The sequence below is a fragment of the Herpailurus yagouaroundi genome, unplaced genomic scaffold (assembly GCF_014898765.1).
Source record: "Herpailurus yagouaroundi ecotype Mexico unplaced genomic scaffold, PumYag 100, whole genome shotgun sequence".
Classification (NCBI taxonomy): domain Eukaryota; kingdom Metazoa; phylum Chordata; class Mammalia; order Carnivora; family Felidae; genus Herpailurus; species Herpailurus yagouaroundi.
The window spans coordinates 79,057,035-79,081,955 of NW_024412391.1; the positions used below are offsets into that span (position 1 = coordinate 79,057,035).

Here is a 24,921-nt window from a genome sequence, read left to right on the forward strand (position 1 = left end):
GAAAGAAAGAAAGAAAGAAAGAAAGAAAGAAAGAAAGAAAGAAAGAAAGAAAGAAAGAAAAAAAGAAAGAAAAAAAGAAAGAAAAAAAGAAAGAAAGAAAATGAAAAAGGGAAACCATGTAGTAGAATTAAGGGTCCAGGAAAAAAAAAAAACCTTGTATTTATGCTCCAGTGATTTCCAACAAAGATACCAAGGCAATTCAGTGGAGAAGAAGATAGTCTTTTTCAACAATTGGTACAAGAACAATCTTACATACACAGATTATTTCAGATGATTAACTGAAAATGGATTATAGACCTGAATGTTAAAGCTAAAGCTACAATACTTCTAGAAGAAAAATTTTTAAAAACAAAGAAAATCTTTGTGACCTTGACTTAGGCAGAATTCTTACTCAGAGTATCAAAAGCATGATCCATAAAACTGATAGGCTGGACTTCATCAAAATTAAAGGCTTGCATACCTTAAAAGACACCTTAAGAAAATGAAAAAACAAGCCATAAACTGGGGGAAAAATGAATAAAGACCTGTATTTAGAACAACAGCTAAAGAACTGAAACAACTCAAGAAAATAAAATCAAATCTAACAAAAGGACAAATGATTTGAAAAGACTTTTCATCAGAGGATATATTAGTGGCTAATAGAACATGAAAAGATGTTCAGTTAGTCATTAGGGAAATGCAAGTCAGAACCACAATGAGATACCTCTACACACCCAACTAGAATAACTAATCAAAAAGACTGACAATAAAAAGGAATGTGGAGAAACTGGAATGCTCATATATTGCTGGTGGGAAAATAAAATGGTACACAGATACTTTAAACAGTTTAGCAGTTTCTTATAAAGTTAAACATAAGCTACCATAGATCTAGAAATTCCATTCCTAGGTATCTACCCAAAAGAAAGAGAGCCATGTGTCCACACAAAGATTTGTATGGAAATGTTCATGGTAGGATTATTCATAATGTTCATCAACTGGTGAATGGATAAACAATATGTGATATACCCATACAATGAAATATTACTGACTAAAAAGGAATGAACTCATATATGCTACAACACAGATGAATCTCAAAAACATGCTTAGGAAAATCTAGAGACAGAAAGCATTAGTGGTGGCCTGGGGCTAAAGACTGAAAAATGGCCTAAATGATTATTTTAGGTTGATGGAAATGGTCTAAAACTTTACTATGTTGATGACTCTATAAATTTACTAAAAATAACTGAATTGTATATTTAAAGTGGGTAAATTTTATGGTATGTAAATTATACCTCAATAAAGCTATTTAAAAAAATACTGGTATCCAAACACTGAACATGCTAAACATACAAAGGAAATTGACAACTTACATTATTTTTATGACAGCAAGTAAATATACATCTCTAAGTACAATTGCTTTTAATAACATTTTCCAAATTAAAATGACTAGAAATTTATTGGAAACTGACTTATCAATCCCTCAATAATTTAAAAGGAAAAAAAGACACTGCTAGTTTGACTATATAGCACAATGAATAAGAGCTCAGGATCCAGAGCAAGGTGTCTCAACCTCAGCACCCCTGACATTTTGCCCTTGAATAATTCTTTGCTGTGGAGAGGGTGTAGCCTCTGTGTTATATAGGATGCAGGAGCATCCTTAGCCTCTACCCACTAGATGCCAGTAGCAGCATGCCCATTCCGTATCCCAGTTGTGACACCCAAAATGTTTCCAGACTTGCTAAATGTCTCTTTTAGGGGCAAAATCACCCTAGTGGAGAACCAGTGCTCTGAATATAAATTCTCATTGACTCTGTTAGCTGTGTCACAAGCTATTTAATCTATGTCTCGGTTTCCCATCTGCAAAGTGGCACATAATACCTACACCTCAAAGTTTTGTGATTATGGCAAATAATACATTTACTACAGAAACTGACAATACAAATTAGGGTTTCTATTTTTTAGAGGGGCAATTTAGAGGCACACCAGTGAACTTCCCCTGCTACCTCTATTTAAAATTGTAAAGCTTTCTATTCTCAGTTTTCTCTACATGCCTAATCCCCACTGTATTATCCTCAATACCACTAATCACCATATGACAGATCATGTATGTTATTTGTATTCACTGTACATTACCTCAACTAGAATATAAACACCACAAGGGCAGGGATTATTGCCAGTTTGTTTTCTACTGAATCTCCAGCATATAGTATATGCTCAAATTTTTTTGTGGAATGAATGAATAAAATATAACTTAAGAAAATAGAAACCCAGAGCTGTTTAAGACTCATTTGCCCAGATGACAGAAAAAGAAAGAAGAGAAAATGTGTGTTTTTAAAAGAATGTGCATTGGGTCTCCTGGGTGGCTCGGTTGGTTAAGCATCTGATTTCGGCTCAGACTATGATCTTGCAGTTCATGAGTTCAAGCCCCACATCAGGAGCTCGAGCCCGCTTCAAGGGAGCTTGAGCCCTGCTTCAGGCTCTGCATTCTCTCTCCCTCTCTCTCTGCCCCTTGCTCACTCTCCCAAAAATAAATAAATAAAATAGCATCCCTCTAAAAAAAGAGAGAGAGAGAGAGAGAATGTGCATTAATTCCAGAGTACATTAAGAGTATCTCAAGGGGTACCTGAGTGGCTCAGTCAGTTAAACGTCTGACTTCGGCTCAGGTCATGATCTCATGGTTCGTGGGTTCGAGCCCCATGTTGGGCTCTGTGCTGACAGCTCAGAACCTGGAGCTTGCTTTGGATTCTGTGTCTCCCTCTCTCTCTCTGCCCCTCCCCTGCTCATGCTCTGTCTCTCAAAAATAAACAAACATTAAAAATTAAAAAAAAAAAAGTATCTCGAGATTTGGGTACCTGGGGTGGCTCAGTTGGGTTAAGCGTCTGACTCTGGATTTTGGCTCTGGTCATGATCTAAAGGTTCATGGGATCGTGCCCTGCATTGGGCTCTGTGCTGGCAGCTTGGGATTCTCTCTCTCCCTCTCTCTGCCCCTACCCTGCTCGCACTCTCTTTCTCTGTCTCAACAGAAAAAAAAAAAAAAAAGAGTACCTCGAGATTATCCTGCTTAATAAAAACTATCCAGAAACCCATACCATCCACCATTCTGAGGAAGACTGGTAAGAAAGTACAGTGTATTTTCAAAAAGCTTAATGAGTAGTTACTATGTGCTAGGTACAATCCTAAGCATTTTAACATGTATTAACTTATCTAATGATCAAAATAATCATAAAAAGGATTATAATCTTTATCTCTATTTTGCAGATGCAGGGGAAAAAGGCACAAAGAGGATGAGTCCAAAGTCATATATTTTAAAAATTCTTTTGAAGTTTATTTATTTTGAGAGAGATAGAGACAGTGTGAATGGGGAGGGGCAGAGAGAGAGGGGGGAGAGGGAGAGAGAGAGAGAGAGAGAGAGAATCCCAAGCAGGCTTTGCACTGCCGCGGGGCTCAAACCCACAAAACTGAGATCATGACCTGAGTTGAAACCAAGAGTCGGACGCTAAACCGACTGAGCCACCCAGGCGCCCCCAAAGTCATATAAATAGCAAGTGGTAGAAGCAGGATTTGAACTTCAGAGTCAAAACTCTTCACCATTATACTATGTAAACTTGCCACTTAGTAATTCTGCTAATACTGGCCACCCACAGATCCCACAGCTGAGAATACAGTTGAACAACAACAAGAAAAAGATGAAGGATTAAATGTATGCAAAGAAGACAGTGAGAAAGAGAGGGAAGTGGACAAGAGAGGGAAGAGGTCATTTGAAAGAAAGAGATCACGGAAGAAGAAAATTTCAGAAATAGGGACTAGTCAATGGCATCAAAATAGTTAACAGAAAGGGGTAAACACTGAAGAAAGTCACCAAATCCAGCATGAAGAAAATCACTGGAAATTTTTTCAAAGACATTTTAGAGAGAACAAGCTTAAAAAAAAACAAAAACAAATTTTTCAAGTATATCTCAATAAGGCTGGAGAAAACAATGAATTAGAGTTGAGGGAATGGTGTCATGGAATAGAGCTGTTTTAAGACAGTTGAAGGGAAAGAAAAAGACTAGTGGCAGCTTTAAGGGACAGCATGCATGATGTAAAGTTTTTATTCTGTAAAATAGGACACATGGAAGTATGCATGCTTTTAGAGTTAAAGGTATTCTGCCAAAAACCATGCTATTTAAGAATACAGTTACATTATTATAATATAATGCTATCAGTCTAAGGTATACTCTCAGAGATACATATTTAGACTACTGAGTACAGCAGACATGCAGGCATGAACCACCTTATGGTTCACTTTTTCATGCATAATTAATGTTCTGATTGTGAACAGGCAATAGATAAGAGTTAATATTTTTGGCACTTTATAAAATTTATTCCATTATACTTACTGAATTATCTATTTTATTTTAACAAAAGAACTTCTTTGAACAGGAGTCCACAAAAGATATTCTTACTTGGATTTTTTTTTTTTTTTTGTATTTAAAAGTAAGTATCAGAATAATTGTGATGCTTAAAGAAAAAAAAGCAAACAACAAAAACTACTTTCAGAAGGAAGATCAAGAAGCACAATCACAAATTATTATCTTATAGTGTACCTTACAAAAGAGGTACTAACTCCTTAACAATCAAACTCATTAGGAAGAATAAAACTAGTTTAGGATACAAACTTATTAACATTTCCATTTGTTCTATGAAGGGCATTTCAAACTTACATGGCAGTATGTCCTTATATCTGTTCTTTTTAACATTTTCTTCTTTTTCTCCAGTGGCTGTAGGATAAATCTTTTCTGTTCTATATTTGGTAGACAATCTTCTTAATCGCTTAAAATACAAACAAAAAAATTTAAGTTTATACAAACGTTAATATTTTCAAAATTTTAATGATTTACAAATAGCTCTTTATTGAATTTTGCTAACCCCAATTCCTTATAACTCACTTTCCTATTTTTCCAAGCTCACAGTATTTCCCTCTCTCTTAATAATTAACCCTAAGGATAATTGTTTTTTACCCTAAGTGCAAACATAAAATTAATATTCCAAATAGCACTCAAAGGGGACACTAAAAGTAAGAAATTTGTTTAAAGACATCATTAATAAGCTAAGTCAGAATATTTAACTCAGTCCTTAACTTACCCAAGTAATTTTAGTGTTTAACTATGGGTCCCTAAAACCAAGTAAATAATGCGTAAAAGATTATGTACAAGTTTCTTTATTCCTTTCCTCAATAAACCTTGGGCACCCATGATGTGCCAGGCTCCTTCCAAGGCATAAGCTAATAATTACTTATAAGACACTACAAAACAAAGTTCTTTCATATTGAATTGGAAATGTCTAACAAAGACCAATTCTGCTTATTCACTGCATTACAGAAGTGGTTTGTGAGTTAGTGACAAATTCTTACCACATATGGCAGTAGGGATGTTCTTTGGGCTGGAATATTTCTGCGTGTCAGTAATACACTTCCTGCTTTCAGAAGCACTGAAAGTCAGCATTGTGAATTGTTTAAATTCACTACTCAACTACATTGCTGAAATTTAATTTCAAAGGAGCCTACTTTCTTCCAGGCTTAAAGACATATTGAAGGCATTTTGGTTTTACTATTCAACAAATTATTGAATACACATGAAATTAACAAAGTCTGGTAACATTTAACTTTTTCACCATTTTACTTTTACAACTTGTGATGCTGATATTTAAGCAGTGAAACATTTTTTTAAATCACAGACAGATTATACATAGAATAGTGAGTCTTCTGTTTCTTTGAAAAACCACTAAACTTTATCATGACAATTCTTAGAGACCTAAATCAGGAATACACATTTTTTTCAGTAAGATGAAAAGACTTATTAGAATCCTGTTCTGCACTGGCACAATGCTGAAATTAAATTCCCCACATTTATGATGCTATTTTCTATGGTAATAAAGTTCTCAAAGTAGGATAGGGGAAAAATTATATTTGAAAGTAAATGGTCTGTTGGTGAGGATGTGGGAAAACCAGAACTTTAATACAATGCTGGCAGAAGAAAACATTAACACAACCCCTAACGAGGGTAATTTGGCAATTTTAAATACATATATCTCCTTAACCCAGGAATTGTACTTCTTAAAATCCACCTGCACAGGTGAAATGATATATCATGCACAAAGTTATTTATTGCAGCATTGTTTAAAACAGCAAAGGACTACAAACAATCAAAAACGTCTATAAATAGAAGACTGACTAAATAGATTCATTTCATTTATACAAGTAAATATGATAATGACTGAAAACTAATAAGAAAGTTCTTTATATATAGTGATGTGGAAATACTTCAAAATACATATTAAGTGTAAAAAGCATGGAACACTACAGTGTATATAATATACTACTGTTGGTGTTAAGAATAAAAATATTATTTGCATTTCTTTGTACATGTGCATAAAATATCTCTAGAAGAGAAACTATTAACAAGGTTGTTGTCTATGGAGAAGAAAAATGAATAGCTATAGGAAATGGATGAGAAAGAAACTACTGTATGCCATTTCATACTTACTAGATTATATAAATGTATTGCCTATTCAAAAAATTAAATGTTAAGGGGTGCCTGGTTGGCTCAGTCAGAGGAACATGAGACTTTTGATCTCAGGGTCATCAGTTCAAGCTTCATGTTGGGTGTAGAGATTACTTAAGTAAATAAAACTTAAAAAAATAAAAATAAATGCTACAAAAATTAAAGGAAAATAGAAAAGATTGCTCATGATTTTCTTAATCCACATTAACAAAGATCTTCCCAGTTATGCACATATACATCTTACATATATAATTAGACTCTATAATGTTTTTTTGTTCAAAGATTTTAATTTTGTTATTTATAGTATCTTAATACATTCCAAAATATTGTATGTGAATGTGACCTACAGAAGGATATCAATCTAAATATTTGCAGAAACACCAGGGGAAAAGGAATGTAACTTAGGTAATAAACACTGAAAAAATTATAGAACTACAAAGAAAAGGAAGAGGGGATGTATTTAATTATAAAATATAAATACACTTCTGGAATATCTGCTGCAATCACTCCAGGCATTTTTTTCACATGATGAATTATGTTATTGAGAAATGGGCAAAATAAAGATTTTATGTGAAATGACTTCCTTTTTCATATAATAAAACTTAACACTTTTGTGTACAAATAAGTATCTCATTGGGGTCTGAATTTTTATATATCCAGTTTTCTTGAAGCCTAGCACAGCATGGAATGCTTTCTACTTCAAGCTTCCCATGAAGAATGTTCCATTAAAATAAGCCTACAGAAGTAGTGTACTTAAAAAGTTTCACACACATCAGAAATACTCATCTCTGGTGTAGTATAAATAAAACAAAGATGATCTGTTAAACATAAAAACTTTGGGGGCGCCTGGGTGGCACAGTCGGTTAAGCGTCCGACTTCAGCCAGGTCACGATCTCACGGTCCGTGAGTTCGAGCCCCGCGTCAGGCTCTGGGCTGATGGCTCAGAGCCTGGAGCCTGTTTCCGATTCTGTGTCTCCCTCTCTCTCTGCTCCTCCCCCGTTCATGCTCTGTCTCTCTCTGTCCCCAAAATAAACGTTGAAAAAAAAATAATAAAAAAAAAACATAAAAACTTTGTACATTAAAAAAAAAAAATCAACATCAAAAAAATTCTACCCAAATGTATCAGAAAGGTATCAGGGAGCCTGGGTGGCTCAGTTGGTTAAGCGTCCAACTTAGGCTAGGTCATGATCTCACAGTTCATGGGTTCTCACAGTTCATGTGCTGACAGCCTGGAGCCTGGAGCCTGCTTTGGATTCTGTGTGTGTGTCTCTCCCTGCCCCTTCCCTGCTCGCGCTCTGTATTCCTCTCTCTCAAAAATAAATAAACATTAAAAAAAAAGTTAATATGAGGATAATACCCACACTCAGAAAACAAGCCTCCAAATCTTATCCATCTTTTAAGTCCTGGCTCCATCAAAGTTTCTTATGTCTCTCGTGCAAAAATAATCTTTCCCTTCTGAGTTCTGTTTAGACTTTATACACATTCTTAAAACACCACTTCCTTCTCTTTATGATAAATATATAAAAAGAATACACTTTACTTCCCCTACTAAACTGTAAGCTCTGTGAGTACAAGATTATAGTCACATTGATATTTAAGGCCTTGTACCCCTAGAACATATTAAATGCTTACATGTTAAATTAAATTTAGAATAAGATTTGAATGCTGGCCTAGACAAAAAATTTTGTTCTTTTAATATATCATAATTAACATCCAAATAGTGCTTGAAGTAGAGATAGCACCAAACCTCATTTAACTACATGAAATGGAAGTATCTACACATGCAATTTCATTTTAACTTCCTGACCACCAATTCCATTTTCTCTAAGTGAAATTAATTACTAGGAAATTAATTAATTGAGAAACATGTTGTAAATACTAAGGCATCTTATTCGTAAGTAGAGTGCATGTGACAGACTGTGTGAAAATAGCATTAAGGAAAACACTAATAAAATAATTCATTTATTAAGCTTAACAATTATTTAATATAATCCTAAAGCAAGAAAGTACTTTCAATCATTGACTATCCTAATTGGGCAAAAATATAGCTAACTGGCATATTTACATAGGCTTATAAATACCAAACCTTGTGTCATATTTTCTTTTCTTTATGCAAACAAAACTAAAGGCCTTTAAGAAAGATTTCCAATTGTCTATCCTTAAACATCTTGAAAAAGTCACAAAATAAATTCTTTTAAATAATTTCTTATCTCAGAATTACTGTCCTAAAAGGCAAATCTGATCATTTAAATTTTAGTCCCTCACTTAAAAATCCTCCAGTGGGTCTATTAGCTCCAAGAGAAACTACCAATTCCTTTTTTAATTATAACACATTTTCAATGCTGCCTGTTCAGTTTCCTAGCTTCTTTTTATAACACTCTCTTACTTAGAGTTTGATGCTTCAGCCATGTAGAATCACTTACCACCACCGTTGCCACAAGCAACCCTTCATTCCTCAACATCACAGTTTGACAATTTTTACTCTTGCTGGTGAGTTAATAGTAGGACTCTGGCTAAAGTGTTATTTCCTTTGTGGAGCTTTCTCAAACCTTTCCTTAACAGCTCCTCAGCTTCCAGCACTGAATACTCAATAATACATTACCCTATTACCACTTGTGAGATTCAATCTTATATGTCTCATCCACTGAACTATAAAACTGAAGGCAGAGACTAGACTATCTTATTGGACTTTAGAGACCAATGAATTATGTATATGACCAAGATCTAATGCAAATAACATTAAAAATGGGTAATTCATTTCTTTGTTGACTTTCTTAGACAAGTCATACAGATGTCTCTAATACATTATAATTAAAAAAAATTTTTTTTAACATTTATTTATTATTGAGACAGAGAGAGACAGAGCATGAGCATGGGAGGGGCAGAGAGAGGGGGAGACACAGACTCTGAAGCAGGCTCCAGGCTCTGAGGTATTAGCACAGAGGCTGACACAGGGTTCAAACTCACAAACCGTGAGATCATGACCTGAGCTGAAGTCAGACGCTTAATTGTCCTGAGCCACCAGGAGCCCCTCTAATACATTATAATTTTTAACACAAACAAAACCCAAATTTAATATTCACTTTGTTTTAAAGTTCCAAATTATTTTCTCTTTCCTTCTTTTCTTCTTTATTTTTTAATTTAAGTTTATTTACTTATTTTGAGAGAGACAGAGACAGCATAAGTCGAGGAGTGGCAGAGAGAGAGGGAGAGAGAATCCCAAGCAGGCTTCACACTGTCAGCCCAGAGCCCAATGCGGGACTCAAACCCAACAAGCCGTGAAATCATGTCCTGAGCTGAAATCAAGAGTCAGACACTTAAACAACTGAGCCACCCAGGCACTCCTCTATTTCTTAAAACACAAAAATTTTCTTTCCTTAATCCTAAATCAATAAACTTATTCTCAAAGGCTTCTAAAAGTCACATGCAATAGAACTATGCTCTTTTTAGATATCCATTTGTGTGTCAAGATTTGAGTTCCTTAACAAGGTAGAACAGTTTCACTGTTTATCAAAGACTTTAAGCTAATGAGTATGTGTTGTGTGCTGTTTGTTGTATCTGTCCAAACAGCTGTATACCGGACTGTCCACTGGGTGTCTCATGAGCATTACAAACATGTCCAAATAGCACTACCATTCAACAGTTGTTCAAGCCTAAAAGCTAGGAATCATCCTTAATTCCTTCCTTTACCCTCTCCTACAACATCCAATCCATCACCAAGTTGTGTTAGCTTCAGGTCTAAAATATATCTAATTCTCTTCAGATTCACTGAACACTTAGAATTCATAATACATTGAGACAAGAAAAGTATTAAACTTAATTGTTGACTGGATTTTATATCAGGACAATTAAGAAAAAAATGGACACAAAAAGTAATAGAGCTAAAATGGAAATTAAGCTAACTCAAATTCTTTTAGGAATAAAATGGAATATAAATAAATCAAATATTGGAGCTCAAGACTTCTCTTGCTATTACCAGGCCACACACTATGGTGCCAAATTCCTCAATGTCAACACTTAAAAAACAGTATGAGTTCCAAAAGACAATAATTTTAGTAAATATGCACACAAGAACATACAAATCATAAAACTGTACTTCAAGGTGAAATCAAAATGAAATCATACTTTAAGCTTAAAAGTTATATTGCAGCAAAATACAAGAATATCTAACGCATAAAATAGTAGTGCATTTGCCACTATTCTGAAAAATTTCTGAAGCAATTACTGGAGAATCTATCTGAATTTTAAAAGGTATGGAACTTGGCAAACAGTTGGAACTAAATAATAACTGTTAAATGAAGAGATTCACCTGGTTTTATACCTGAAATATTTAACTGTCCTGTTACTACCATACGAGTTGTATGATCATTAAGTCAAAATATTTTTTAAGCCCAAATACAAAGTAACAGCAACAAGTAGTAAAATCATAGGATTTTCCACTAAAACTATACCATCTCTAACCAGCTTTTCTTAAATCTTTACAAACCTATTTATATAAAAATATGCATATTACTAATACCTGTTACAAGCAACTAAAAAAACCAAAAGGTCTTTAAACTATACATCTGCAATGCCTACCTTTAAGTGTAAAATATGCAACTCTGCCTTTCAAAATTCATCTTCCTATCTTTGCTCATGCTTTACCTGCTGCTGTATAACAGACTAACTTGTCTGCCATTCTTTTTCAGATACCAAAGCTATGCCATTAGGATTGATAGTAAAGGACACATTGTGAAGTAGGGGCCAATCATATGGGTCTTTAGGTAACAAAAGGATTTTATTCTTTGTTCTTGTTGATTTCAATGCTTCAGTTATTTCCCTAGTAGTATACACCAAACAAACTCCTTGGTTTCTTCTAGATCACTACAGAAATTGTCTTGCTAAAACATTTCCTGAGACTACTCTGGGCACCAACCTCCATCTTCCACTTCCTCCCAAAGTGCTTCCTCATCGCTACCCACAGCCCTTTATATACGCGTCTAATCTAGAACATAGCACAATTTACAACAGTTAATATGCCATCAGAACATGGATTCCCTGAAAATGCACACCCTGTCTTCTTATTCTATTAATACCAGCTACTACCAGCATAACCCATGACAAATAGTAGTAATTTAGATCTTCTCCAGTGTTAATGTCCAGAGAAAATGAATACAAATTAGAATTGACCAGTATACTTACGAAACAAATTTCTCTGCCCTCTTACACTTCATTATCACTTCACAATGGGACAGCTTTGAGTCAGAGAAGCTGGGATTCAATTCCTATATCCATCAATTACTAGCAAAGGAGAACTCAACGTAGCACCTTTATAACCCTTTCTGAAGGGGTAAGCAGTAGACCTTAATTTTGAGAACTTGTTTTAAAATAAACCTCTGCACTACAGACTTATATTTTAAAATAATAAATATGGCAAGCATAAAAACTAAAAGAAAATAAAAGTTATAGAAAATTCACAATAGTCTATAATCGTTTTTTGCACAGCCTAGACAACAAGCAAAAATTTTTCTTAAAGGAAAGCCTCCTGCTCTTGGGTCAGAAGAGAAAATACAGTGCTTTCTCAAGATGGAAGTAAGTTAGGAGGATGTATGCAAGTTTATCCTCTCTCTACCTCCAAATTATATTCTTGTGGAAATAAAGTAGAAGTCCATTTGAATGACGAGGACAATAGTTTTGTGATATATACTAATGTTACTGAAATGAAGATATTTAATACAACAAATGGAAAAGAAAAGAGTTCCCAGGTTTGATTACTTTGTTTCTACACACAAGTTCTTACCTTTTCTTTCATCTCTTCCTCAATCATTCCGGTCCTCTAACCATTTAACTCATGAAACTGTTGGCTCCAGATTTTACAGGTCAATCCCAAATTCAAGTGTTTTGTTCCATTGTCTCCACAGCAAATTGCTCAAAAATTCCAAAATTTGGGTATTAAACCTATGGCCTCTGACCATGCCACCCTTCATCTATCTGGTAATGTGTCCTGATTTAAGCAAACACTGTCACTTCAGTCCCCATTACCCTTTAGTTTACACTGGAAAATACTTTGCCAAGCCTAGACTCTTAAAGTGTTCCAAAGCAATTTATCACCAACCTCATTATTCCATAACATAGACTATGAACCATATAGTAAAACTGAGAATACTGAGCTCCAGCTTTAACACATTAAGCCATAATAATATCAACTGTCCAACTAAAAAATTAAGGAAGACCCCCAAATTAATAGCATGGTTACAGAATTTTTACTTATCTTTACAAAAACAAATACAGCACAGGAAGAGTCACCTTAGAAGTTTAACAGAGTTCAATACATATTTACCACTATATGGAAATAAATTATTTTTTGCTAGGCTACACTGCTTCAAAGCTGTGGTCAACAGACCACAGTTTTAAAGAGAAACTGGCACTTCCTAGTGAACCATTAACTCCTGAACCCCTTAAAATTTTCATTCTTCCCTTTACCACTTCGACTGAAACTTTTATGAAGTCACCAAAAATATCCAAATGACACCAAAATCTCAAAGCCTTAATTCCTATTGAGTATTTAACAAAGATGATCCTCCCCTTTTAAAAACTCCTTTCTTAGATCCATGAAGCAAGGGTCCCTTGATTTTCCTTTTACCCTGCTAATTACTCCTTTCTGGTTCCTCTGCTTCCCAAATCCTAAATGTTGTATTCTCTTAGGGAACTGTTCTCTCCTCAGATTTCATCTTTTAGCAAGGTTATCCCCTACCTATTGTGACTTTAACAAGTACATTTATGAAGATCCAAAAATTTCTATTTCTATCCTGACTTTTCTTTTCAGTTCTAGTTCCATATTCAAACTGCTTATTGAACATCCCCCAAAGCAATTCAAACCTAACTAGATAAAAAGAAATCTACCTGACTTTTCAAATGCTTCTATGTCTCTTTCTTTTCATGGCACCTCTACCCTCCTTACCTCTTCAGCCTTAAGAACTCCTAGTAGTTTTGGGCTTTCCCCCCCTTATCTATCTGACTTGTTTCCTCTCACACCCCATCAATTTCAATTTCTGAAGAATCCACCTCAGTAAGTATCTCCTAAACCTGGCCTTTACTTTCTAGGATGGAGACAGAAAGTTGTTTTCATATAGGATACAGGTTACTTAATTTTCTTTCCGTTAATTACACTGTTTCAATTAAAAATAAAAAGATTTAAGAAATCCTTTGAATGAGGGAAAAGAACAAACTTAGTGGGCATAACAAAATAAATACTATAATTAACATTATTTATATAATAATTACTTTTTGAATATGATAAACTAATTACATTAATTAATACATGTCAAGGAGTAAAGGCAGAAGAAATGCATTTTTTAACCATGCATGTAAAGCACCCTACATAGCACCTAGCATAGAGCATACCTTTAAATACAGAAAAATTGAGGGGTGCTTGCATGGCTCAGTTAGTTAAGCATCTGACTTTGGCTCAGGTCATGATCTCGTGGTTCATGAATTCGAGGCCCACAATGAGCTCTGTGCTGACAGCTCAGAGCCTGGACCCTGCTTTGGATTCTGAGTTTTTTAAACAGGAACTGGAGCTGGTAATGAGCACTGTGATCTCAAATATCTCACTCCAGTATGGCACCAAATTGCCTCTCTCTCTCTGCCCCTCCCCCACTTGCACTCTGTCTCTGTCTCTCAAAAATGAATAAACGTTAAAAAAAATTAAATACAGAAAAACTGACATGAGTATGTAAGATTTATTAATAGATGAGGAATTTAACAGAAAATTTTCATTAGCTGCTTCAGATTGGCTGAATTGGCAGACACCAAATTACCTTTACTTGTATATTCAAATATACTGCCAAATTTTTATTCTTAAAAAGCAATTTAAGGGGCACCTGGGTGGGTCAGTCAGTTAAGTGTCTGACTCTTGATTTCAGCTCACAGTTCGTGAGTTCAAGCCCCACACTGGGCTCTGCGCTAACAGTGCAGACAGAGCTGCTTGGGATTTTCTCTCTCCTTCTTTTCTCTCTGCCCCTCCCCTCCCCTCTCTCAAAATAAATAAACAAACATTAAAAAATATAACAAAAAAAAAACAAAAAACAAAAAAAAATATATAACAAAAAAAAAAAGCAATTTAGTCAAATTTTGTGTGTACCCTAAGATTTGGTGCCATACTGGAGTGAGATATTTGAGATCACAGTGCTCATTACCAGCTCCAGTTCCTGTTTAAAAAACTCAGAAAGCAATTTTTAACTGTACATTGCAAGTCTATTTAGACCCATTAGACAAATCATAAGCCAAATTCTAAAATGGTAGAATAAACTGTCATAGATGTTCTAATTCTTCCATTATTAATCTACACAGAAACCACATAAGCGCTAATTGTTATATATATCCAAAAGCTTGAAAATTACCTAGCAAACCAGAGTAAGTTTACAAGCTGTATTTTTGCACCTTCTCATTTCAACTCCCCAAGTCTAGTAATAACTAAATCATTACTATTGAAGGATCTGTTGTGCCAATTTTTCCTACCAATGCATAAAAATGTTCTTGTTTAATAAAAGGTATTTATGTTTTAAGATATAAAAAATTAAGTGTAATGAAGGATCTACTTTAATACAATCATTACCATTTTTCAAAAAGGAGAGACTAAGCAGAGATAAAGTCACGTTAGATTGCCAAACTTTTGTCTGTATTATTAGGTTTTAAATTTGTAATAGAAACACAGTTTGGCAACTCCTCAAAAGGTTAAATATAGAGTTACCATATAACCCAGCAACTCCATTCCTAGGTATATGCCCAAGAGAACTGAAAACATAAGTCTGCATAAAAACTTGTACACAAACGTTCAAAACAGCATTATTCATAAAAGCCAAAATGGGAAACAGCTCAAATGTCTGTCAAATGATGAATAAACAAAATATGGTATATTCATACAATGGAATATTGTTTAGCCATAAAAAGGATTGAAATACTGATAACATACTCAACAGATCAATCTTGAAAACATTATATTAAGATATACAAAAAGCATATATGATTCCATTTATATGAAATGTTCAGAATAGGAAAATCAATAGAGGCAGAAAGTAGATTAGTGGTTACCACAGTATTGGAGAGAGGGGGAAATAAGATGTTACTGGTAATGGGAATGGGGTTTCTCTTGATGATGAAATGTTCTGAAACTAGATAGTAATGACAGATGCCAGCTTTGTGACTATACCAAAAACCACCAAAGTACGCATTTTAAAGAGGTGCATTTTTATGGTATATACGAATTAATCTCAATATATGTGAATTTGCCTCAACAAAGCTATAAAAAAATTCATAAAAAATTTATAAAAAAGTTATAAAAAATCCTTAAAAGGAGGTTAATAGGAATTATTAGCAGCATCAGAGCATGCTAACCAAGGCATCCAGTCCCATCCAGTAATAAGGAATATCCATCCTCCTCAAAATGAGTCTTACTCAGCCTCTGTTCTTCACTACAGACATTCTCATTAGAACATTAATTTGACAGAGTCAAGCATAACAAGACTGCAGAATCTGGTCTACACAGGGTAACACAAATAAATCACAATTAGGTCTACTAGAAACTTGTGCCAGTGAACTTAGCACACAACTTTTTCAGGGAAGGATAGGTAAGTATGATGAATAAGAAAGATAAAAATGGGGGCACCTGGGTGGTTCAGTTGTTAAGCGTCCTACTTCAGCCTAGATCATGATCTCACCATTGCCGAGTCCAAGCCCCACATCAGGCTCTGTGCTGACAGCTTGGAGCATGGAGCTTGTTTCAGATTCTGTCTCTCTCTCTCTCTCTCTCTCTCTCTCTCTCTCTCTCTCTCTGCCCCTTCCTCACTCATGCTCTCTCTCTCTCTCTCTCTCAAAAATAAACATTAAATAATTTTTTAAAAAAGGTAAAAAATGGAGTTTTTAACAGGACTTGATGTCCAAACCACACTAATGAAGCTAGCCAACGAATCTGGAAGACTGGATAATTAGGAGAAGAAGACAGTAAGCAGAAAATGGTGAGGGAGAGAGGGAATAATTAGTAAGCTAAGATTAGAGTTAAAGTCTAAACTCTGTCACTTCTATAACTCTAACCCAAGGTCAAGAAAGACTCAAAAAAAAAATTTAAACCTAAACCTGGGTAATTAAACAAATACATTGTTCTTAAAGTTTCAGTTTATTTCTCTTCAGAAATGAATTGGAGATTATTTTTTGTACTAAACATTCAGATTCCTTGCAAAAAGTATTTGATTCTGACATTGTTTTAGACTTAGTCCTGAAGGCCAGGCCACCCTACTAATGAAGATATGTGTACCCCAAGTTACCAAGGGCATGATTCGATCTTCAAATATCTCTTTGTAATAATGATAAACAGTGTTCCTCTTTCTTCCAACATGTAAAACCCAACACAAATAATATGTTACATAAATATACAAACTTATGCTATAGAGGAAATACATGACTAAAAATAACTTAAAAATATAATCTAGAATGGGTTTCTTAACTTTGAGTTTATTTATTTATTTTGAGATAGAGAGAGAAAGAGCGTGTGCATGTGCATGAGCACAGCGGGGGAAGGGCAGAGAGAGAGAGAGACAGAGAGGGAGGGAGGGAGGGAGGGAGAGAAAGAGCATACCAAGCAGGCTCTGCATTGTCAACACAGAGCCTGATGTGGGGTTCAAATTCACAAACTGTGAGATCATGACCTGAGCCAGTATCAAGAGTTGGACACTTAACCAACTGCACCACCACCCAGGTGCCCCAGGTTTCTTAACTTTTTAAGAAAAAAATACAAAAGAAGCAAAAATTTTAAATAAAAGATGCAATATTTTGACAGCTTTTGAAACTGGGGTCAAAGTCACTGAAGAGAATATACTTTAAGAAGAAACTTTACTGGGGTGCCTGGGTGGCTCAGTCGGTTAAGCTCGACTCAGGTCATGATCTCACGGTCCGTGAGTTCGATCCCCACGTCGGGCTCTGTGCTGACAGCTCAGAGCCTGGAGACTGCTTCAGATTCTGTGTCTCCCTCTCTCTCTGGCCCTTCCCCGTTCATGCTCTGTCTCTCTCTGTCTCAAAAATAAATAAACATTAAAAAAAAAAAAAAAACTACTGAGTCAAGCAGAAGATATGTCAACATGTTTAACAGTCTTATGAGGAAAAATGATAAATAACTGAAACTTCAGCTGATTATAAGAACTATTAATTAAACTGGAAATATGATGCCACATAACTATCCTGCATAAGAGCGTTTTACTTTAAAAATGAATCATAAATTTTGTTTTATTATAATTGGTAACTTTTATAAACTGATGCTTCTCTCTGCTAAAGACGGATAGATAGAAATATTTTGATATAAAGAACTCCCACAACTCAACAACAAAAAAACCAAACACCATAATTAAAAATGGGCAAAGCACTGGGTAGATACTTCTCCAAAGAAAATATACAAATAACGAACACGAATGTGATTAGATGCTCAACACCACTAATCAGCAGGGAAATGCAAATCAAAACACAATGACATATTATCTGACAACCCATTACAATGGCTACTATCAAAAAAATAAAGTAAGTGTAGGGGGACTGTGGAGAAACTGGAATCCTTATGACTACTGGTGGAAGTGTAAAATGGTACAGCCATTACGGAACACAGTATGGCAGTCCCTCAAAAAACTGTAACTTGACATTATCAGATGGTCCACTATTTCCACCTCTGGGGATATATCCAAAAGAATTACAAGCAGAGTCTTGACCAGAAACGTGTACACTCATGTTCTTAGCAACATTATTCATGATAGCCAAGAGGTGGAAGTAAACCAAATGTCCACTGATGGACAAATGGATAAACAAAGTGTGGTACACATCTACAATGGAATATTATTCAGCCTTAAAAGGGAAGGAAGTTTCAACACATGCTAAAACATGGATGAACCTTGAGAACATTATTCTAGTTGAAATAACTAGAATACTGTAAGTAAATAAGGTACTTACAAAGTCTTAAAAATAAAAAGTGGAATGGTGGTTGCCAGGGACAGGGAAAGGAGGAGAATGGGACTTCTGAGGACAGAGTTTTCATTTTGCAAGATGAAGAGAGCTATACACATTGGTTGCCCAACAACATGAATGCACTTAGCATTAGTGAACTGTACACTTATAAATGGTTAAGATGCTAAGCTTTGTATTTGAATTTTACCACAATTAAAAAAAAATTGTAATGAGGGGCGCCTGGGTGGCGCAGTCGGTTAAGCGTCCGACTTCAGCCAGGTCACGATCTCGTGGTCCGTGAGTTCGAGCCCCGCGTCGGGCTCTGGGCTGATGGCTCAGAGCCTGGAGCCTGTTTCCGATTCTGTGTCTCCCTCTCTCTCTGCCCCTCCCCCGTTCATGCTCTGTCTCTCTCTGTCCCAAAAATAAATAAACGTTGAAAAAAAAAATTAAAAAAAAAAATTGTAATGAAAAGCAACCCTTTCTTCTTTGCTTAAAAAATAAATGTCCAATCCAGTTATAGAAAGGGTACAAGCCGGTTGTGGGTAATGTCAGTGAGTATCTCAGATTACCAGGCCACACAACATTCATAGAACATTAAATAGCTCTGATGAATGACCAGTTACGGTTTTCAAAAAAAAAAAAAAAATCTACTTTTCCAGTTTGCTGACATACTAGATTCAGACATTTACCGTAAAAGAGTGAGATTCAATTATCACCCTCATTAGAATGAATGATCTCATATCATTTTCTCCTAACCTATCCTATGTGCCAGATTTTCTTTTAGGTGCTACAAATATAGTGGTAAATGGGACAAAATCCCTACCTCATATAGCATACATTCCAAAAGTATATCCTGGTTGTGTAGCATTTATTATTTCTGCCTTTTATATCCATCATTTGTTTATGTTTTAACCCATCCTTACCACAGCTGCTATCAAAAAAGATTACAATTCCCTGTCTGTCAGAGACAATCTTTTGTACTTCTCTTTATTTCCTGAAAGTGCCTAGTGTCTTCCATGTACTATATATTAAACAAAGCCGGCAAGAATTTAAAACAAAAAATTTTTTTAATGTTTAGTTGAGAGAGAGAGAGACAGAGAGAGAGAGAGACAGAGCGTGAGCAGGTGAGGGGCAGAGAGGCAGGAAGACACAGAATCCGAAGCAGGCTCCAGGCTCCGCTCTGTCAGCACAGAGCCTGATGTGGAGCTCGAACTCACGAATGGTGAGATCATGACCTGAGCTGAAGTCAGACGCTTAACCAACAGAGCCACCCTGGCACCCCAAGCATGGCAAGTTTTTTAGACATAATGGTAACTGACAACCACATTCAGAACATCACATAATCAATAAAACTGGCATTCTACTATGATAGTTATAACACACTTAGTTCACTAAGTTGAAATAATATAGTCTGTATAAGTGGAGATACACACTTAAACCCCTTTTATTCGGTTCTTTATTATATTACCTACAATGTCACCAAGGAAAGCTTTCAATCACACCAGGGATTTTTTATCACCAGGGAAAAAATGTGCAGAATAAATGGGTCACATAATACACACATTTAAAAAAACTCATCAACATATCCTTAGAGATGTGCGTGTGTGTGTGTATATATGTGTGTATGCCTTACGTATATACATATACATATATAATCTAAACATGTAATACATTAAATTTAACTTCTTAAAATATATACACTCAATACATGCAGATGCTGAAACATTGAAACCATACTGACAAGTTGTGTCATGGATTCCCAAGACCACCCTCAGAGTCAATGATTCATGAGGAAGAGTCCTAGGACTATATACAATCATATTCACAGCTATGATTTATTACAGCTAAAGGACACAAAGCCAAAGCAGCAAAAGGAAAGATGCATAAGGCAAAGTCCAGAAGAAACTAGGGACAAGCTTTCAGTGTCCTCTCCTAATGCAGTCACATAGGACCCATTTAATTCCTCCAGTAATGAGTAATGGTAACACTTGTGAAATGTTGTCTTCCTGGGAGCTCATTAGAGAGTTAGTCCCATGTGTTTTTATTGGGGGCTAGTCACTGCCTTGCGCGGACTAAAATTCCAGACTCCCAAAAGCAAATCAGGTGTTCAGCATAAACATACACATACAGTAAAGGTATGGTAAGCTACTCTTATCATGGAATGATGGGAACTCTCCCAAAGGTGTAAATTCCCAGAGATTAGCCAAGAGCCAATCTTGCAAGCATGCCATTCTAAGGATAGCAGTTTTAGGTTTGCTATGTTAAATCTATTTTGCACACAATTGGAAAATAAAAAACAAACTCCCTCTCCTCAGTATTTCTTTCCTTATAAGTAGTCAACCATGTTCAACTTCTTTATTAATAGATATTTTGTTTCATGAAACTGCTACAATGAACATACTTGGACATACGATTTTATGCACAGATGCAAATATTGTAAAGAAAAGATTCCTAGAGGTTGACATGCTGGTTCAGAATATACACATCAATTCTATTAGAAGTAGCCAAACTGCCTTGTGAAAAATATTTCACCACTTTTACCTTTCTGTCAACAGATCAAGAATGCTAGTTTTTCTATTATCTTTACCAACAATTGCTATGATCAATTTTTGAATTTTACCAAATTTGGTGGAATCTAGTGAACCCTCACAAAATTTAATGTTGATTAAATATTTCTCAAATTATTAGAGAGTTTGGTGACTTTTCCCCATGTTCGGTAATTATTTGCATTTTTCTTCTGTTAATTACCACTCATAATATATGCTCATTCTTCTATTGGGAGTGTTTTTATCAATATATAGAAGCTACTCATGTTTTATATAATCCATCAACTGATATATGTGTTGAAAATATTTTACCTAAATCTATATGATTACCTTTTATATTACAGATTTTTTTTAATGAGGTCAAATCTGATCTTTATTATTATATTTGTGCTTTAAAGGTAAGTCAGGAGAAAAAGTATTCTAATTCAGAATCAGCTTTGCCCCTAAATGATATTTTCATCAACCTCTTTATATCAACATAATGACTCCCTCTAAACAACTATTTATTACATTAAAAAAAAATTTTATCCAAATAAGGTAGTTTTTTGAACTTGCTTATTTTAAAATAAAATGAAGAAATGTGATGATTCAGCTACTTTTTATACTAAAAAAAGTAGTCTTAGGCAAAGTGGTATGTTTCTGCATTACTCTGTGAGGTAACAATTCTTAGGTATCCAGCTAATTTCTAATAGGATGAGGACATAAGTGTGACTCAATACTACACCATCAGCTTGACTTCTTTGGGACATACAACACTTAATATTCAATGTGTAGTGTGGGTACACTGGCAATCTCTGGGGTTAAATTATTTTAGATCATATCCTCTATAACCAAATAACATTGATTGCTTTAATTATAAATATTTTGCTGACCAGAACATTTCATGAACACAGACCAAATCTATCTGTGGAAAACTGACCTAACATTTATTCTAAAAATTCACAGTATTTTAACCTATTCCTTGTTTGTTGTCTTAGAAAATACTTATAGGGGCACCTGAGTGGCTCAGTCAGCTGAGCATCCGACTTTGGCTCAGGTCATGATCTCACTGCTTGTGAGTTGAAGCCCCACATCAGACTCTGTGCTGAGAGCTCAGAGCCTGGAGCCTGCTTCAGATTCTGTGTCTCCCTCTCTCTCTGCCCCTCCCCCGCCCACGCTGTCTCTCAAAAGTAAATAAACATTTAAAAAAAAATTTAAAGAAAATACTTATAAATTCACCAACCACTCTACTATATTAGCTATTTCTATAAGTGCTATTTTTTTACTGCTCTTATTTAGTTAATGCTGCTATTAATTGCTGTTTCCTAAAGTCCATTTATTATTCCCACTCTCATTTGTTTACACAGAGTTCCCTGTACTTGTAAAGTCTCTCCACCACAATTCACCTATCCTTATGGATTCATTTTAAAAATCCTTTCTTATAAAGCATTCCATGACTGTCCTAACAGTATATGACTTTTCTCTTTTAGGAATCCTCACTGTACAAAAATGTCAATGTACTTAATGCCACTGAACTGTATACTTTTACAAGTGGTTAAAATGGTGTACATTTTACCACAGTAAAACAAAGCTGCAAAAAAAAGGGAATCCTCCTGGCACTTTGTCCTGTAGTATTGTCCTCAGTTTTGCATTAGTTCTTTGTGTACTTCATTATTTCCCCATCTCTACTGAAAATGAGCCTATTTGCCTTACTTTTACATACTAAATTAACGCTACACTCTTTCAATAGAATTTTATCTTTCAGTGAAGTTGTTACATTGATAAGAGACTTTAAAAACATACGATCATATTATCAGTAGATTATTAAATATTATTTATCAAAATATACACTAAATAGTAGAATACTAAAGACATATGAACAGAAATGCTTTGATTGATAAGTTTGCAGAGATGAAGTCACCTCCCATGTGTGATTAAAAATGGTTCACATGTATATCCATTGATGGATGAATGGATAAAGATGTGGTATATATATATATATACATATTTGCAACTATGTGGATGGAACTGGAGGTTATTATGCTAAGCGAAATTAGTCAAAGAAAGACAAATATCATATGACTTCACTCATATGAGGACTTTAAGATAAAAACAGCTGAACATAAGGGAAGGGAAGCAAAAATAATATAAAGACTGGGAGGAGGACAAAACGTAAGAGACTCTTAAATATGGAGAAAAAACAGAGGGTTATTGTAGGGGTTGTGAGAAGGGGAGTGGGCTAAATGGGTAAGGGGCATTAAGGAATCCACTCCTGAAATCAGTGTTGCACTATATGCTAACTTGGATGTAAATTTAAAAAATTAATTAAAAATTTTTAAAAATGGTTCACACGTGGCACACCTAGGTGGATCAATCAGTTAAGCGTCTGGCTCTTGATTTTAGCTCAGGTCATGATCTCATAGTTCATATATCAAGCCCCATGTCAGGCTTGGTGCTGGTGGTATGGAACCTACTTGGGATTCTCTCTCTCCCTCTCTCAAAATAAATTAATAAACTTAAAAAAGAATCCCATGGTAAGAGACATGGGACACTAACATGTGTAATCCACACTCAAGTGTATTTAAGGTGAAGAATGTCAACAAATAGTTGACAGCCAACAGATATGTTAACAAATTCTAGGTGTCAGGCAAACACTTATTTCAAAAGTTCTGCCAGTCACTTTCTCAAATTAGGGGTGGATGATCATGCTGCTGGTGCCATCCATGACTACACTAAAAGAGGCAATAAAACATAATAGTGAATAGCATAAGTTTTAGAGTTGGAATAGTGCTTCCACTTACTACCCATGTGACCTTGGGCAAGTTCAGATTCCTCATCTGTAAAAATAGGACTTGGATTAGTCTGAGGATCCAATGTAAAGGACCTAGTGACATTTACTGCAGAGTTTATCATATAAACAAGATATATAGCATTATATATATATACACACATACACGTCATTATTTGTGTTATCTGATAAACATACTTTGCAAGTATATTGTAGTGACTAATTTATCTAACAAGATTTACCAAGCACCTATCATACAGCCATTGGCTAGGTACTGAAGTATAAAGACAAGACAGACTCAGGCCACTGGATCTCAGAATCTCTGATTCTGGATCTCTGGTCACTGAAGTCCTTACAACCTAGTAATAGAAACAGAAAATAAATATATAACTGCAATATCATATGGTGAATTATAATCGAGATAGATGCGAAGTGCTATGGGAGCAAACATGGAGAAAACCTTTACTTTGTCAAACCCTGTATTTCATCAACAGTTTTCTGTCATATCATATACGTTGATGCACCTTAAAAGAGGAAAGTTCTGCATGGCAATACCTACTATTTGAGGTCTACTGCTCCCACTGCTCTTACCATGCTGAAGGACAACGTTGGCCATCTGTTTCCTCATCTACAAAATGGACATAATATCTTGCTCATTTGGTTGTAGTGAGAAGTATGAGAGTTCATTAAGCACAAACTGGCACCACCTCAACATTTGTAGGGCTTTAAAATCATTTCCTGAATTCCATAATCTCTGGGCTTTAAGCCAGCTCTGGTTGCAATGGACGACCATTTGCTTTTGTGATAGAATGCTATGTAAACAGCAGCACAACAGTGGCAGCACAGAGGATAGAAATGGAAGAAGGGATCCAGGGTTAAATGAGGAGAGAAAATAAACAAAATCAACAGATTAGCTTTTTGACTTGTAATCACTCCCTTCCCCAGTTTTTTTTTCCTTGAAATGACTATAGGAGGTTTACCTTTCAGGACAACTCCTATGTATGACGGGATTTCACAAACAGGGCAATTCTCCCACTGCTTTGAAAAATAAAATAAAATCTATTCTTTCCTATTAACAACTGCCTAAAACTCCCTTAATATCTTCCATTTCTAAAAAAAAAAAAAA

The 24,921-nt window shown here is 35.2% G+C and overlaps 1 protein-coding gene and 1 long non-coding RNA gene across 2 annotated transcripts in view; one reads left to right on the forward strand and one right to left on the reverse strand.

Annotated features, from left to right (window-relative positions):
- Positions 1–24,921, forward strand: part of LOC121028824 (uncharacterized) — a 152,741-nt gene that overhangs the window by 117,547 nt on the left and 10,273 nt on the right. The window lies entirely within an intron of this gene.
- The window catches only part of PTPN12 (protein tyrosine phosphatase non-receptor type 12), a 103,625-nt gene that overhangs the window by 58,102 nt on the left and 20,602 nt on the right, over positions 1–24,921 (reverse strand). The window contains exon 2 of the mRNA XM_040472825.1: positions 4,683–4,791. Coding sequence (XP_040328759.1) covers positions 4,683–4,791 — 109 coding nt within the window. The remainder of the gene's footprint in view (positions 1–4,682; positions 4,792–24,921) is intronic.